Source organism: Acanthochromis polyacanthus, chromosome 2 (assembly GCF_021347895.1).
Source record: "Acanthochromis polyacanthus isolate Apoly-LR-REF ecotype Palm Island chromosome 2, KAUST_Apoly_ChrSc, whole genome shotgun sequence".
Lineage (NCBI taxonomy): Eukaryota > Metazoa > Chordata > Actinopteri > Pomacentridae > Acanthochromis > Acanthochromis polyacanthus.
In genome coordinates, this window is record NC_067114.1 from 42,818,145 (window position 1) to 42,834,568 (window position 16,424).

General features: G+C 40.2%; 1 protein-coding gene across 3 annotated transcripts in view; it reads left to right on the forward strand.

Moving 5' to 3' along the window:
• LOC110955612 (protein kinase C-binding protein NELL1) overlaps positions 1-16,424 on the forward strand; it is a 393,573-nt gene that overhangs the window by 131,748 nt on the left and 245,401 nt on the right. For all 3 annotated transcript variants that reach the window (XM_022200669.2, XM_051945028.1, XM_022200668.2), the window contains exons 7-10: positions 557-639; positions 9,768-9,902; positions 13,317-13,419; positions 15,896-15,969. In XM_022200669.2, the coding sequence (XP_022056361.1) occupies positions 557-639; positions 9,768-9,902; positions 13,317-13,419; positions 15,896-15,969 (395 nt within the window). The remainder of the gene's footprint in view (positions 1-556; positions 640-9,767; positions 9,903-13,316; positions 13,420-15,895; positions 15,970-16,424) is intronic.

Consider the following 16,424-nt stretch of genomic DNA (forward strand, 5'->3'; position numbering starts at 1 on the left):
ATACGTCCTATTTCAAACCCTAACAACATAGTGGAAAAGAGGGGAAAAAACTCTCCATTAGAGTGCGGCATTATAAAAGTGGCCTGTAATGGGCTATGTATCAGCTGGTGGTGACCTCTGTGGAGAGCTTTGAAAGGCTTTGCCTCCACTGACAAAGGCGCTCTCCATTTTTTTTCCCCACGTCCTGTGTTCATTGTGCTGTATTTCAGATTCACTTCCATTTCTCTCCTCACCTTTCTTCTCTATCTGCTTATTGTTAGACACATTAGGATAAGGGGCCACCACTGTGCTATTGTCTCTGTCACTGATCAATAAGGCATGTAATCACACCTTGGTGCTTTATTATTGACACTAACTCCTGCCACCAGCCTAATCCGAAGACTACAAAGATGTATAAGGCTTCCCTTTTGTTTACCGTTAACCACAAGTAGCTACATCCAAATAAACGCAGTCAGGCTAATGATTTCTCGCTGTTCATCTCCAATCTAAACGCTTCCTTCTCTCTCTTTCCTTTTCTTTCCTTCTCTGTTTTGACGCTTCTTGTTCTTCCGTTGAGCCTGTCCAACATGCAGCGATTTCCTGAGCCTGGTGCAAGGCATCATGGACCTTCAGGAACTCCTGGCCAAGATGACTTTGAAGGTAAGAACTTCACGCGTAGAAAACAAAAGTGTGAGGAGAATGTACAATATCCAGCATATTCAGAGCAGCTGTGCAGATAAAAGAAACACTGAATATGCAGAATAATGGAAACCAAAAGACTTAAAAGCACGTCGTTAAAATATCAACCAGCATCCCTACCTTCTTCTGTTGTAGTTTGACACGTAAATAAATATAAAAACGAAAATGAATAAATAACTTTGCTCCTCGCTGCAGCTGGAGAAATCTGAGCCCTTTGATTTCGTCTCACCGCCTTCACTGAAGCGTATTGTTCTTTCTCCTTTTAAAGTCGCTGTCTCATTTTTATTTAATTTCAACAAGACGGCGCCCAATAAAGATAGAAGTTATTGTTGGGGAAACAGAAAACAGAACGAATATGCACGCTAATCTGTCTTTAGAAAATATGTTATTCTGTCAGTTATTATTGTGAGTGTGGATTGAAGTGGTTTTAAGAGCCTCAAGAAAAGGAATCACAAAAGGCATTAACGTGCAAGTAAGAGGGAACAGGAAACAGACAATTACTTGGTCCCGGAAGGTCTCATTTTATTTTCATTGTTTTCTTTCCACTTTTTTTCCCCTTTGAGGATACAGTTGTGTTATACTAACAGAGAGAAATGTGAATATATGCACTTCAGCACCAGATTTTAAAGTAAAAGTTACCATAATGAAGACTTTGAGTCTGTAAATACCAGTTTAAAGACTCATGTGTTTTGCTTGTTCTAGAGCTGTTGGCTGCATCCCACTGTTTTTATCAGTTCAGCTGCCATGAACCTTTTTTCAGGTTATTTCATAGTAGCTGACCCTATAAAATGCTGAAATGTTCTAAAAACATCTGTCAATTATCTGACTTATAACAGTTGCCGGCTACTACTTCATGTTAAATGTAGGGTTGAACTCTCATCAAAATGTTGTCAGTTAGACTTGCTTCGAACATTCAGATATTTGATTCAAACATTTATTCCATTTTTGCTTCATTTGCCTACATTTACTCATTTATATGAGCACTTGGTACAGGAATCACACATGTAGTTCTTCTTAAATCAACTGCTTTTAGCCTGGTTTTCAAATGAACCAGGCCAATTTCCTTTTTTTGTAGGTCACAGATCCATGATATGTGAACAGCTACTACACTGCAATTCAGTCCTATCTAGATACTTGTTGGGTGATTACAAGAACTTAATCAGTCGTCCTTGCATGCACTTCTGTAGCAACATATTTTTACATGCTAAAGTTGCTCACCACCTGCAACACTGAACCTCCATCACATACAATAACCTGCAAGGCCACGTTCCTTGTAAGAAAAAGTTTTAGTGTCTGAAGAATCTTAGTTGAATCAGGGATCTTCATGCATCGACCTTTAGCATGCAGCCTTAGATAATAGGTCCAGTTAGTCATTTCTTATGTGCACCTCTATGGAAACAATATACCTAGAAAGAACTCGAAAACATAGTTTCTAGAGTAGAACATAGTCGTATTACCCAAAGTTAACATTTTGCCCATATGTGTTAGCAATACTGGGAAAAATAGTGATTCTACATGCGATAGATATTGGACTACCTACAATTTTAATATTCTTCATACATGTATCCTCTCTGCTCTGTGCCAAAATCCCTGGATTTTTGTCATGTGACTGTTGGTCACAGCTAATGGCACTGAAGAACCCAGATTTTATTCCTTTTTCAACAAGATCTCTTTTTGGCCAGTTGTTAAATGACTTGTTGAAATAAGAGATTTTGATATAGAGTGTCACAGTTTAGTAGTTCAAGGACTGTCCTAGTTGAAAATCTGATGATTCTATTACAGTTCCTGGCTCTGATAACTGGTACCATCACTTCAACAGTGTGTTGTTCTTACTTGCTTCCAGGTTTTGGGGTTCTGTAGGTCAAATTATAGGTTATAAGATGAAACATTTTCATTAGAAATTCCCATGTGAGTTATTTTTGGCCCAATATTTTTAAATGATCCTGCTGAAATTTACTTATTGTTACCTAAATAAATGTCCCCATTTTTCGTTGTAGCTACTGTGAATCTTGATTAGCATAATGCTGAAGTGGGGCTGTTACTCTTATATTATTTATACTAGAACATTTTCCTGAAAGTCCGCCTCTGTCATTTTAAATGTCAGTCAGATCCTCGAGGTTTTTGCAGTTGCACAAACTCACAAGGGACAGATACATGAAGGGTTCAAAGAGATGTCAGGAAATTGTGGCTGCATCAGTACAGTGGGAGGCTAACAGGCAGTGTTTTTTCCTCCCTGCAGCTAGCGGGGGGAGATTGAACCATTTCTAAGACAAAACATCTGCATACACTCCATGTATCAGTGTGCGGTCGTGATTGCGTTTCTGTGTGCATGAGTGGATGCTATCAGGTGGGAGTGCATGAAGCGAGGACATCCCAGCAGGGGGGTGAGCTATGGAATCATTTTCGGTGTAAATAAGGTCGGGATGGAGACCATTACCCTACTGCTGTGTCAGTTCCGCCACCTTCATGGGAGCACATCTCGACCTAATGCCACCTGACCTCACAGCGCATACAAGTCGCGATGGGGAGGATGGAGTCATCTCCAGCGCTAAATAGCTGTCTGCCTTAGAAAATAGAGGAATTCAGCGTGAGGTGAATAATTGCTTGGTCCTTGGTGTGTGATGTGCAGTGTCAAGGTGAGGTGAGACGACAATGAGCTCCTCGGCGTGTGGATTAGCGCCGCGGCATTTGCATGTGTTACACCTGTGTCTCTGTGAGAGGCAGCACAAGCCCTTTGTGTGGAACATCACAGCAGAAACAGCTCATTGTCATGTTTTTTCCCCGATATCTAAGCATGCTGTATCAATACCAATCCAGATTTATCGTGTGCAAAATGTTGGTTTTATGCAGCTAACAAAAAAGAAAAATGTTCTCACTTAATTCTACCTCTACACTCCGCCTGTGGTGTGTTGCTTTAATCTTGAGGTTTTTCAGATGTCTTGTAGGTGCACTGACCCCGCTGAGTGAAAAACCTGGCATTTTCAGAATTTATGAGTTCTGAACTCAGTTGCTAAATAAAATCCCCCCTTTTGCACAGAGAGGCTTCTACATATTAGCGCCCTGTGCAAGCCGTTGTGTTCGTGGTTCATCCCGACTCCTGCAGACATCACCTCGCTCACACTGCAAATTAGACTAACAAATCCCCCTTTAAAACCTCTGCATTATCTCAAAAATGAACTGCCACGGAGGCTGCTCAGAAGGTCTTTACTAATAAAAAGTTGGCATTTTGGAGGTGCTCTGTCTTCACAGCAGGCTGAGCTTTAAGGAAGTCATTAATGTACACTTTGCTTGGGGTAGCTATCTAAATAAATGATGCATAAATTGTTTAACATTCTCCTCCACTGCTGCTCAGATGCATTCCCTTTTGTGCGAGCGATGAAAGAGGCTTTACGTCTATCCGGTGTTCTCCAGTGTAATGAGTTGTGCTGGCTGTAAATATGTTTGTTATTCCTGCAGGGTAGCTGGTTTGATTCACCGACAAGTTGCCCCCCGAGGAGGGCAACACAGAGGAAAGCTTTTGACTGATTTAAGAGCAAAATTCAGGATGATTTTATTGAGGCTTGCTTTGCTTGCCGCTGATATGCATTGCTTTGGTGAATCTGTTTCCTACTAGAAAGGTGGAGAAAGTGAAGTCAGATTTCATAAAGAAACCAGGTATCAGCAGCAACATTAAAACCACTGATATCTGAAATGGTTTACATTCATTGTGTTGCTATAATGGCGTTATCTACTGGAAACAGGGTCCTGGAATTTAAGGATGCTACCTTTACACTCCGAGTGAATCCTCTCCCTGCAGGATAATATGACCCGCCACACTGCAGAAACCTGCTTAGGAGCAGCTCGAGGAACATGACAAACACCCCAAAGCACTGACCCAGCATCCACACTCCCCAGATATTATTCTGATTGAGCATCTGTGGGAAGCCAAATCCACAAAGGGCCCACCCCACAACCCACAGAACCCAACGGATCTGCTACCGCTGTGCTGGTGCCACACATAACCAGAGGTCCTGTTTTCATGCCGTTCTGGAGGCACAAGGGGGGTGTACCCAATATTAGACAGGTGGTTTTAATCTTGCAACTAATTGGTGTAAAGTAGGATAATGGCATGTGTTGGAGGCATTTGTATATTACTGCATTAGACAACAAAAGTTGAGCACACTAATGTAGAAATATGTGACAGTTTTTTTTTGTTTTTTTTTTTTTGCAGGGATAGTGTACAAATAAAAGCAGTTGCATCAGAGTTACCTAGCAGCTAATTTGCATGTGTTGTCCTTGCTCGGGTTACAGAAAAAGAGAAGAAGAAATACATAAAACAATGCGAGTCAGTGTGAGATAATAAATTAAAACATAAATTAAAGGTAATCATTTATGAGGCAGTTTTGTGGGGACTTCAGCCAAACCTCGAGGCTGGTTTGAAACAGTGCAAAGCTTTGTGATACTCTCATTTTTGTAGTGGTGGAATTCTACTTTTTCATTGCTTTATCTGAGAATGCAAGTTGAGCAAAAGCCGTCTTTCTGAACTGATGTACATGGTTATAGCAGATGTGGTAGTCTTCCTGTGCTGCCACATTAGTGTAGTGTTGCAGTATCAGCAGGTGGGATCCAACATGGGGCAATAGATAATCATAAAGTGAAATCTAGCAGTAATTCTTTCTACAGTCGAGGATATCATTTGGACAATACACTGCCCAGGAAAAATATAAATTGCGCACTAATATTTTGTTGGACCACCCTTTGCTTTGATTTAGACATGGATTCACTTTGGCATCATTTTGATAAGCTTCTGCTATGTCACAGCATTTATTTCTGTCCAGAGTTGCACTAATTTTGCACGAAGACCTTATATTGATGATGGGAGAGTTGGACCGCTGGGCAAAGTCTTCTCCAGAACATCTCCAAGATTCTCAATGGGGCTGAGGTCTGGACTCTGTGGAGGACAATCCATGTGGGAAAATGATGTCTCATGCTCCCTGATCCACTCATTCACAATGTGAGCCTCATGAATCCTGGCATCTTCAACTTGGAACATACCCGTGCCATCAGGAAAGAAAAACTCCATTGATGAAAAGACCTGGTCATTCAGTATATTCAGGTATCAGCTGACCTCATTCTTTGGGAACATAATGTTGCTGAACCTGACCAACCCCAGAGCATAACTCTAACCCCCACAGGCTGGTAGACACTACCCATGATGACTGCATCACTTCATCCAGCTCTGTTCTTACCCTGATGCCCCCATCACTTTGGAACAGGGCAAATTTGGACTCATCAGAATACATGACCGTCTTTCATTGTTCCAGAGTCCAATCTTATACTACATAGCAAATTGAAGCCTTTTTTCCAGTTAGCCTCACTGATGAATGGTTTTCTTCAAGCTACAGCTCTTTAGCCCCAATCATTTGAGTTCTCTTTGCATTGTGGGTGTAAAAATGCTCTCACTTTTGCGATTAAGCATAGCCATGAGTTCTACTGTTGATTTCCTACGATCATTTAAGTTTGTTCTGACCACATTTGTTCCTCGAAGATAGTAGTTCATCGCTATCCTTCAGGTTTTAATAATGTGCTAGACGGTTCTTCAGCTGATTTTAGTAGTTTCAGAAATCTCAATTGTTTTCTTTGGTTGATGCAGACCAATAATTTAACCCTTCTGAAGCAGATTAACATCCTTTCCACAACCCCAGGATATGTCTTCCAACATGGTTGTTTAAGAAGCTCCTCACTGCATCAGCTAGGGTTAAATATGTTGTTGTCATCTGAAATGTATTCATCACTGAAGTACTTATCCAATGGAAGGCTCTTACCTATTTGCTTAGTTAAAACCAGTTGGTAACTTTTTTTTGGCCAGGCAGTGTATAATAATTTTCTTTTTATTTGCTATAATGTACACATATATTTTGCTAATAGAATGTTAGTTTGACGCTCAATCAAGTGTCTAAAATTCTGCATGTTCACTCTTGAAAAGTGGTTTAGTCTTCATATATTCCAGGATTTTTTTTTGCTTACGACAATGTTTGTCTCCTGGCTTTCTCCACTGCATTTGCATTCTAATATTAAGCCTGTCATTGGAAATCTAACAGAAAAGGATCCCCCTGCTTGCTCTGAATTCAGATGCATCTTTACCAGCACTTGCATTTTAAGATTCATTGATCTGTTAGCTTTCAAACAAAGTCGCAGTATCTGTTTGTCTTATTGTTAAAGCTAGAATATGATAAGCACCGAATGACAAACATCCCAGATCTGGATTATAATCAAAATCTAATTAATTACTCTTTGTCCCAAGTCTCAATGGTCCCCAGAATTTCAGCAACATTCTCTTGTTTGAGATATGCATCAGGCAAGCAGGAATACAAAGGGAGATGTAATAAATGCATCTTTTCCTTCACCCTCCTTTGTTTGGACTTTTTTTCCTCAGCTGTTCTTTTATTATTTCACACATCTCACAGCCTCATGTATCAACCATAGGAGCTACACGCCTATTAGCCTCTGACTCCTTTGTGCGGCATCCCGGTGCCATTTGATGCTCGCAGTTGTACAGGAAAGGTATTCCACTGTGATGCCTCGAGGCAGCCTCCCAGCCTTTGAAATTGCATTTCAAACATTTTGTTTAGGGCTTTGACAGGACACATCTCTACCACTCACAACTCACAGAGCTCGCCAGCAGCCGGCTGGGACTTCTCTAAATGAAGTAAAAAAAAGCCTCAGTGACATCTAGCATTTCTCTTTTTTTTGTTTTGTTTTTTCCTTAAGAAGCCTCCATCATTTCACAGCGACTGCTCTCTTTCTGACACCGAGGCCTGGACAGGTCTGAAAGGAGCCAAAAGAGGGAAAGAAAGCCGACCTACAGACCAGATTTAAATGTCTTAAGTGGACTCGCAATTTCTTAGTTGACCTATGCTGCTCACATGAGGTGGACCTTTTAAAATTCCCTCACCTTCAAAACAGACCTGTTTATTTATACGTGGGGTCAGACTGTGCTTTTACTTGTGAATAACTGTTTGTGGAAGCAGCTACCTCCTACTTGCCTCGATAGTGCTGATGAAATAAAGAAATAATTGATGTTATCTTTAATTTTTTTATAAATTTTTTCATGCTGTGAGCAGATGTGGTTGAGTGATATCATTAAAACAAGCAATCGGATGACATTTTGTGGATGTTATCCGTTGCATCAACAAGATAACATAAATGCACAATTTTAATTAAATAACGTACCAAGTTTAAGATTTTAACCATTATTGAGCTTAAATTCCTCATATATTGTACAGGCCATCATGAACGGGTGCACAGTTGAAAATGAATGCTGACAAAATGGCATAAATGGAACATTAACAATATGTCCACACGCAGCCAGGTTTACTAGCACATCCTTTACTACTGGGACACATCACAGACTGTAAAAGGCCACTAAAACCCCCAAAATGTCATAAAACTTGATTAGATTGAGTCCTTCCGTAAGTTGTCTCCAGTGACTTGCTCACTTGTTTTGCTCCTTTGCAAATGTGGGAAATTCAACGTTTTTAAAGTTGCAAAACGAACCTGAATTAAGTCAGAGATTACAGTTTAATTTGGATTAAAATATGGAGCAACAGAGATGACATTTTCCTCTCCTGCCTGCTCAAAGTTACATTTATTGTATATGCTTTAGAGAGAACTGTAATGCCACCTTAATTACATTTTTGGATGAACTGCAAGATGTTGAGCCCAGACACATATTCAGAGTGTCTATTAAAATATCTGACATAAACATACTGCACAGGGGCTTGACAAAAGAAGCATTCAAGCCCCTAAAATTGCATGCCATAATCACAAAAAAAGCTCCTTTCAACTGTATTCTCTGCTTTGATGCTTTAATTGCTCAAATGGTCGCTACTTTGAACAATACTGTAGTCATACCTGTCAGTGACATAATGCTGACAATGACGAAGCATTGGTCATCTTTGTGTTAATGACTACAGTGTGTTGCTATATACAGTAAGCTGCATTAGGTCAAAAGTTGCATATGATGTGAACAGTTTGTTAGTCTGCTTTTGGGATACACTATCACTTTTTAGCTGCTTAAGCAGGAGTAGGCTTAGTGTAAAACTTATTGTTAAACCATGTGCGATTGCTGCATAAGGCTATATTTAAGATACAGGATGCTAACCATGATTTCCAGTGTCAAAATGTTGGGCTTTGAAGAGCCTCCATCCATCCCGACCTCGTCCACATGACCTCACTGCACTACAAAAATGCAACATTCTTCAAAAACAAACACCACACACAAAAAGGTCTGCCAGTCTAATCCTGGGAGAAATGTTTCTTACAGACAAGTTTAGTATAGTTAGATTTAAAAACATGGATTAACGATACGGCCCAACGGATGGTCCCAGTGTGGTGGAGAAGGACCTGTACCTGTAATACTACTGCCTCCCATGTCTTTGAAGACGATGGAATAGCTATTAGCATTCAATTAGCAGCTGGATATCAGCTGAGCTCTACCATTTCTCTGTACTTGGCCGACATAGGAAGTTGCGTCTGGCTATCAATACATAATAAAAGCACCTATTAAATGGATTAAATTGAGGATTTAAAGCTGTAAAGTTCCACTTGTGTTGCCATCTCTTCCAAACAAACACAGTTTTATTGTGATGATATTTTGGTGTCTTGAGGTTTCTGTGTCCTCATTTTCTTTATGTTCCTACTACTAAGATTGAGAGTTGTTAAATTCTGATGTCAACTCAACCCTGGTTTGTTTCAGTGTGACTTCCTCGTCATACGTTTGTCAGTCAAAGATGCGTCCGTTCTGTTGAGAGACAACTGCTGAGCTTTAACTAAGCTGTAGAAGAAGGGCCGATCGTTGTGTAGCAGGATCGGAGCCGTCAGTCCTACCCGTCATCTCTCAGTAGATTATGGCCCGAGGTCTGGAGCGTGAGCTGAAAGATGATCACTTATTATTCTATGTGCCCTTCTAATGAGCGGTTCCCAGCAGAGCAGCTCTCTCTGAAAACCGACCAGGGCATGCCAGAGGGTGAGGGTGAGGGGGGGAAAAAACCTGTGCTCGCTCTCAGACTTCAGATTTAGTTTTGTGACTCTGGTGGTTCTATGTGCAGCTGAACTACGCCGAGTCCAGGCTGACCCAGCTGGAGGGCTGCCACTGCGAGAGAACCTGCAGCGCCAACGGCCTCGTCTACCGGGATAAAGAGCTGTGGGTCGAGCCAGAGAACTGCAGGAACTGTGCATGTAAGGTGAGTGTCACCCTCCTCCTCCTAATCAAAGAACGGGGCCCGTAAACCCCCCATTATAGCAAGTACCTTGATATGTTATTGAACCCTGAAAGTATTAGAGATCTGCTATTACAAGTAAACCATTTAAACCTGTTCCCAAAAATACTGGGGAGATTGTAGTGTCCTTATCTTGAGAGGAAGCAATTTCTGTCTGTATTTATTTAACCCCTTAACATCAAATATATCTCATTCCACTCACAGGGTCTGACTTTTATGAAGTATTTTTGAGCATTTATGCCTCTATAGTGATAGCAGAGACCAAGCAGCAACCTGTGGAGCTGAAAATGACTCGCATTTGCCAAAATCTGCAGTTATTTGAAAATCCACTTGAGCCTGGCTCCAAAAATGAGTCAGTTATTCCACAGACCTCCATGTTATATTGTCCAAACTTACAGAAGAAATAAACATGCTTACAACGAACACTTTAAGGCTTTATAGAATTCAATGAGAAGTCAAACCGTGCCTTCCACCTGACCCCCTTAGAATCAGCCGATTGTATTTAATATGTCTATTGAAACCATGCTAAATCTTCATACTATGAATATTTTTCACGTTACAGGCCTTTGAGGTACATAGGTGGGTCAGACTTTTAAACTATCATTTGCCTTATTTTTTTCCAAGCGATTTTCAATCCTCACAAGTTGATAAGTGCAGGATATAGCCACTTGAAATGTGTCAAAATATTAATATCACAAAGTTATTTTGACAGAACATATGACTAGGAGAAGGTATAAAAATGAGACATTTCATTTGCTATAACTTGTTTTGACCAACCACCTATCACACAGGGTGAAATGACCCATGAAAACTGAACAAAAATGCACGTTTATGAAATTTTATCCAGTGATTTTTCAGTAAATAGAAACGCATCCAGGCTACCAATGCTTTCCATATCATATATATTAAACTGGTGCAGTTCTGCTGTCAAAACAATGCTCAAAGTTGATCATAAAAAACTGTACACTTTGTCCTCTTTGGAGGCTCTAGAATTAAAAAGTAACAGGGATTAAAAAGCACACAATTTCAACCACATTCTGCATATTTAAAGGACCTGTAACTTGAAAAATATTAACAGAAAGAAATTGAAAAGTTTCATGCCATCATTAAATACACAAGTTTTTGTACAACAACCAAAAAAAGCTGATTCTGAACAGGTCATGTGGGACTTTTTGTAGATTTAGTTGATTTTGTATGGAATAACCTTTTAGCCAAATGTCCTTGTCAAGTCCACCTCTTTCAGTTCAAAGGACATGAAGACAACTCAGCTCAGGATTCCAACTGAAACTTTTTTCCTTTTAGTTGGTTGGTCACATTATTTCAATAGCAATAGGTTGTAAACCTTTAAAGATATGGAAGAAAAAAAAAATCAATGTGTTAGTAAAGTTTAGAAATTTAACAGAACATACATATATTCTATATTTTTACTTTAAACATCTTAATTTAAACTCTTAGCATAAAATCAAATAAGCAAATGCTATCATTCACAAATACAACTGCAGTTAACAAACTTGACCATATCAAGAAGGATTCTAAACACCACGAAAGTAAACAAACATTCAACTAACCATTGGTGTCTTTGGGGTGAACCCATGAGTGGACTTGGATCTTCTTTGTTCTTTTCCTTGCTTCTTTCTCCTCTGAAGGTTGTTTGAATGACTGAGCTCTCTTCAGTCCTTCCCAGGTGCTTTAAATCAGTGATTACAACTTCCCCCAGTCCTTCCCAGGTGCTCTAGATCAGTGATCACTGATCAGCACCTCTTTTCTGCTACTGGTGCATTCTGGGAAGTGTAGTTTTCAGCCCCATGTCCTGTGATTCAGCTCAAGAGTCCTGGTCATGACATCTTTGCAGGGACTGAATTTTTTGTAAAACTCACCCGTTTAAATTATATTAAAGCCTAAAGTTTATTAAGACTGTGGCTCTTTTGATATCTAGATGGGTAACATATTAGAACAATCCATGACCCAGAGAAATTTATATGGCCCATCTCGACTCTACTTATATTTCTTTACTCATCTTTGCTTTAGCTGAGAGTTATGCAGAGTCAGGCCCTGCTAAGGTGGTTCCAGTCAGAGTTGGCCCCATTGAGCTTCAAATCTGCTGTTCAGGAAACCTGTGGGTGAAGTCATGGAGGGTTTGTCCGTCTTTATATACAGCCAGTGGTTGAGACGTGGAAGAAAATAGAGAGATGTTTTGATGAAAAATTCCTGGTTAGATGTGAATCAAGGGTGAAGTGGATCATGGTCTGCAAAAACCTCCTTGGCCACCAAGATACCTCACCGATATCATGTTCCTTATCAACTTGTTTTGAGTCTTGGTTGAAGCAATGTGACGTATACGCTGAGTGAAATATTCAAATAGACTTGTAAATGTTTTTCTGTAAGGTCTTGCAAGTAGTAGAAGTGGTGACACCAAAGTGGCAGTATTTCTAGAATGCTTTCAAGACCACACATTGGTGATATATGAAAGTCTGACGGGGTCTGAGGTTAGATTCCTCTTAAATTTAAACTCACGACAACCACCTATTTTCTTCCCATTTAATGCTTAGCTTCTTTAACTTACCTTCCTATTACACCTCCCTTTCAACCAGCCCCGGCGTTGTCCCTCTGCCTCCTGCCCGCCCCCCTAATAAGCCTGTCTCTGTCCACACACATGCATAGGAGTCAGACTTTAAATGTGTTGAATCAGGCCAGGCTGGGCCCTGGGGAATTAGACTTGCTGCATCATTGCACATCAAGCACAGGGTGGAGTTTAGCCAGTCTGGTTTTTCTCCCGTGGACATGCCATTAACTGATAACCACGGCATCCTGGGGGAATCATTTCCGATGACTCATGAAATGAAGAGGCACTCCAAGAGAGAGATATCAGCCTCAAAAATGAAGGCAGTCCTTCAGGGCCCGAATAACTACCTAGCTATCAACAGACCGCTCGGTTTCGGCATCCACTCACTGATGAATCTGGCCTCTGATTACCATAGTTTGTGTTTTACTTGTAAATGTGGTACGAGTGCACTTCTGAAGGCTGGATTCTGAGCAGATCTGTGTTTGTTTACATGGCGTTAATACTGCAGGAGCTTTAGCTTAAGCCACACTGGAACAAAGCACACATCACATTGTATGTATTATATGTATGTACTGCTGTTGGTTTTCGGGTAAAGTATATTTTCCGGATAAAGATGTAAAATTCCCAGAATGCTTGAGCAGATGTAAATTGACACACAGAAGGAAAGTAGGAGCATTCAAAGTGAATTTCTCAGCAGTGCCAATGGCAAAAGCTGTAGGCCTGTGTTCACATTGAGCTCCGGGTTGTTGCTTCTGATGTTTGCATGTTTCTTTTTTTTTTCTTTTGGAATAATAAAAAAAATCATTTTCTTACAGAATGGTGTGGTGGAGTGTCGCAGGATTTTCTGTCCCCCGGCAAACTGCTCAGAAGACTTGCTGCCGGTGCACGTCGATGGGACCTGCTGCAAGACGTGCAGACGTAAGTGTCAGGAGGACGTATTTAGGGTGCAGGCAGCAGAAGAAAAGTTCACCAGTGAAATTCCCCTTCAGCTAGTGTGCAGCAAAAATACCGTTCACAGCACACGAATGCCCTCAGGTTGAAAATGTAAATAACCTTCATATTGCCTTTTTTCCTCGGCATTTTCAAAGTATGTGGACTGAATTAAAGTGATGCTCAGTAAGTTGTAAAACATTAACCCTTAGATGCATCAGTGGGTCAAAAATAACCCGGTGAAGTCGTTTTCTTACCATATATTTGTGTTAAAATGTTTTTTATCATTTCATATTTCAGCTATTCCTTAAAAAGCATGTTTTTGATTTCATTCCATTTAAATTTTTAGGTTACCTTTTAAATAAATTATAATATTTGTACTACTACTCCAAACTCTTTATCACTGATTATACTGTAGCATCATAGAAGAGGTGATGAAGTGCACAAACTTCTAGGGATGGAGAACAGCAACAGATTGGAGGAAAAGAGTGAAAAAATGTCTGCAAATAGGATGTTAACATTCTTCTATTGCTGTCCTGTGTAATGTCCTCCTTTTTCAATGATCAAAATGTTAAAAATCTGTTATAAAGTGAAAAATAAACATATTTCAAACATGAAATCATTCTTGTGCGGGCCAAAGTGCAACGTCAATAATAATACAATTACTGTTCTTTACCAAAATGACATAAAAACACATTGATTGTTATATAGGTCATTTTTGACCCACATAGAGAAGTGTAGGGTCCAATCACTCATGCGTCTAAGGGTTAATTGTGTTCATCTGCTCTATGTAAGTTGAAAACATGTGAACTTCTTGTTGACTGGCTTTATACCTACAGTAGTAACCTTACATTTTTATTTATTTATTTAGTTTTCAGAAAATGAATGTTTCAGATCATGTAGTTTAGGTACTTACATTTAGCTCACACTAGCTTGTTACTGCTGATATATTCTTCCAGTAGCAGTGTTGTTTTAGTCCACACATTTGACCAGTTGCAAATGAAAAATCTGCTTCTTTTCTATTTTCTTTCCTTTTTTAAAAAAAAATTCTGCATGAATTTAAAGACTTGTTGTTTAGAAAGATCATTTTAAAGTTGGGCGGTACAGTTGCAACCATTAAAACCTACTTAGAAATTTCACGCTGTATGCAAACATCAGTAATTACAAAGTTTGTGCTTCGTGAATGTTTACATGTGGGGCGCTTTTGTAAACATGTTAGCTCATATTTCTTCATTTCCAGGCCGACTTTCCTGCTTGCCACAGCAACATTCTGGTCTTACCAAATCTCATTGCGGCTCTGTAGCATTGTCATGCTCCTTTCTGCTCTTTGCTGCTGAGATACAGTCACATAGCCCTGAAATATATCAAGCAGTCAGTTGAGTTTTTAAATCCTTACAAATCATTTTCCATTATTGCAGTCATCTGCTGGGAAAACCAAATCGATTTTGATGTCTTTAAAATGTGGCTTATTGGATTGTGAAGTTAGTAGCTGCAGTTTGCACTCAGAATGAGGACATTCAAATAGAGTGTCTGATAGTAAATGCAGTGCAAATAAAAAGCTATATATTGTTTTGCATCTGTCTGGACAAATTATCAGTGCTATTGTTCTTCACAGTCAGGAGCACACGCTCAGCTGGATTTCTTTGCAGTATATTTCTGCTTTTGAAGGCGTTAATTCAACCAGAACCACAGCAGAGAAACAGAACGGGGCTATTGTTTGTGGCTTGATGATTCTGCTGACACAATGAAACCAGAATAAATTATCTGCGAGAGCAAAGATCATCTGATTTTCATGGAGGCTGAGGCAGAAGCACTATTTCAAGTCTAAAACACACAGGGGTCTGATAAGTGCTCACAGACCCACGGACAACTGTGTCTCTCTTACTATACTGCAAATACGCTGAATCCCTGAAGTATAGAACATCTTTGAATAATTCGAGCCATCCTCTGCCTCCCTCCATCCCTGCGTTGCGCTCCTTCCTCCTCCTCTTCCTCCTCCTCTTCCTCCCCTGTGAACATCAGAGCTCTGGCACAGACGAACGAGGGAGCAGAGCTCCAGAGCTGCGACTGAGCATTCCGCGGTCCTGCACCCTGGAGAGGAGAAAAGGAGGACTTCATATCATATGCTTCACTTTCTATTTCTGCTTTATCACCAGAGGAATATGCAGAAGGGCCTTCCTCTGTTGTATTCTTAATGCGCTGTTACATTTCCTCTCCGCTTATGCACACTAGCCAAGAACAACTTTGTTTCTAACAGAATTAACTATGCAGGAACTTCAGCCTGGAAACTTTGTTTTTTTCTTTCCGTCTTGCAGGCAATCTCAGAAGCATATGTCACTTTTGTTCAAAGTACTGCAGATGCTGCTAGCTGAGGAATTATTCACTTTTCTGGTGTTTTATAGTTACTGTACTATCCTTAATAGAGCGATATAGAAACTATCATGTTCTGTTTTCCTTCCCGCAGCAAAATGTACCTACATGGGGCAGACGTTTTCCGAAGGACAACGCTTTTTATCCAGAAGCTGCAGGGAATGCAAGGTAATACTTTTTCTTCCATTGTTCGTTTTTTTTTTGTCCAGCATTTAGCCTCCTTTCTGCAATCAGATTACCAAGCAGCTCTTCTTTTCGGCATAAGCATGCAGCGGTTGTGTGTGGTGGACTGCTTGGTGTGTTATTCAATTAGCCAGCAGGCCTTATTAGTTTTCCCACCCTCCCGCAATCTGTTCAATCTGCCTTTTTTTCCCCCTTCTCCTTTGCTCTAATAGTGAGATAGCCAGGTAATTAGAATAACTTATGAACACAGCAACACAAAGGGCCTGATTTGAATTGGAGCTTCATCATTGCGTGGATTATAATTGAAGCCATTATTCCAGTTCAGCATAGAACAGAGGTGAGCTTTCTTCACTGAGAAGCGATTTATCTTCAGAGAGACTATTTTAAGGGGAAAATTAGCGTTCCATGCATGTAATTGCTTACAAAGAGCCTCGCAGTGG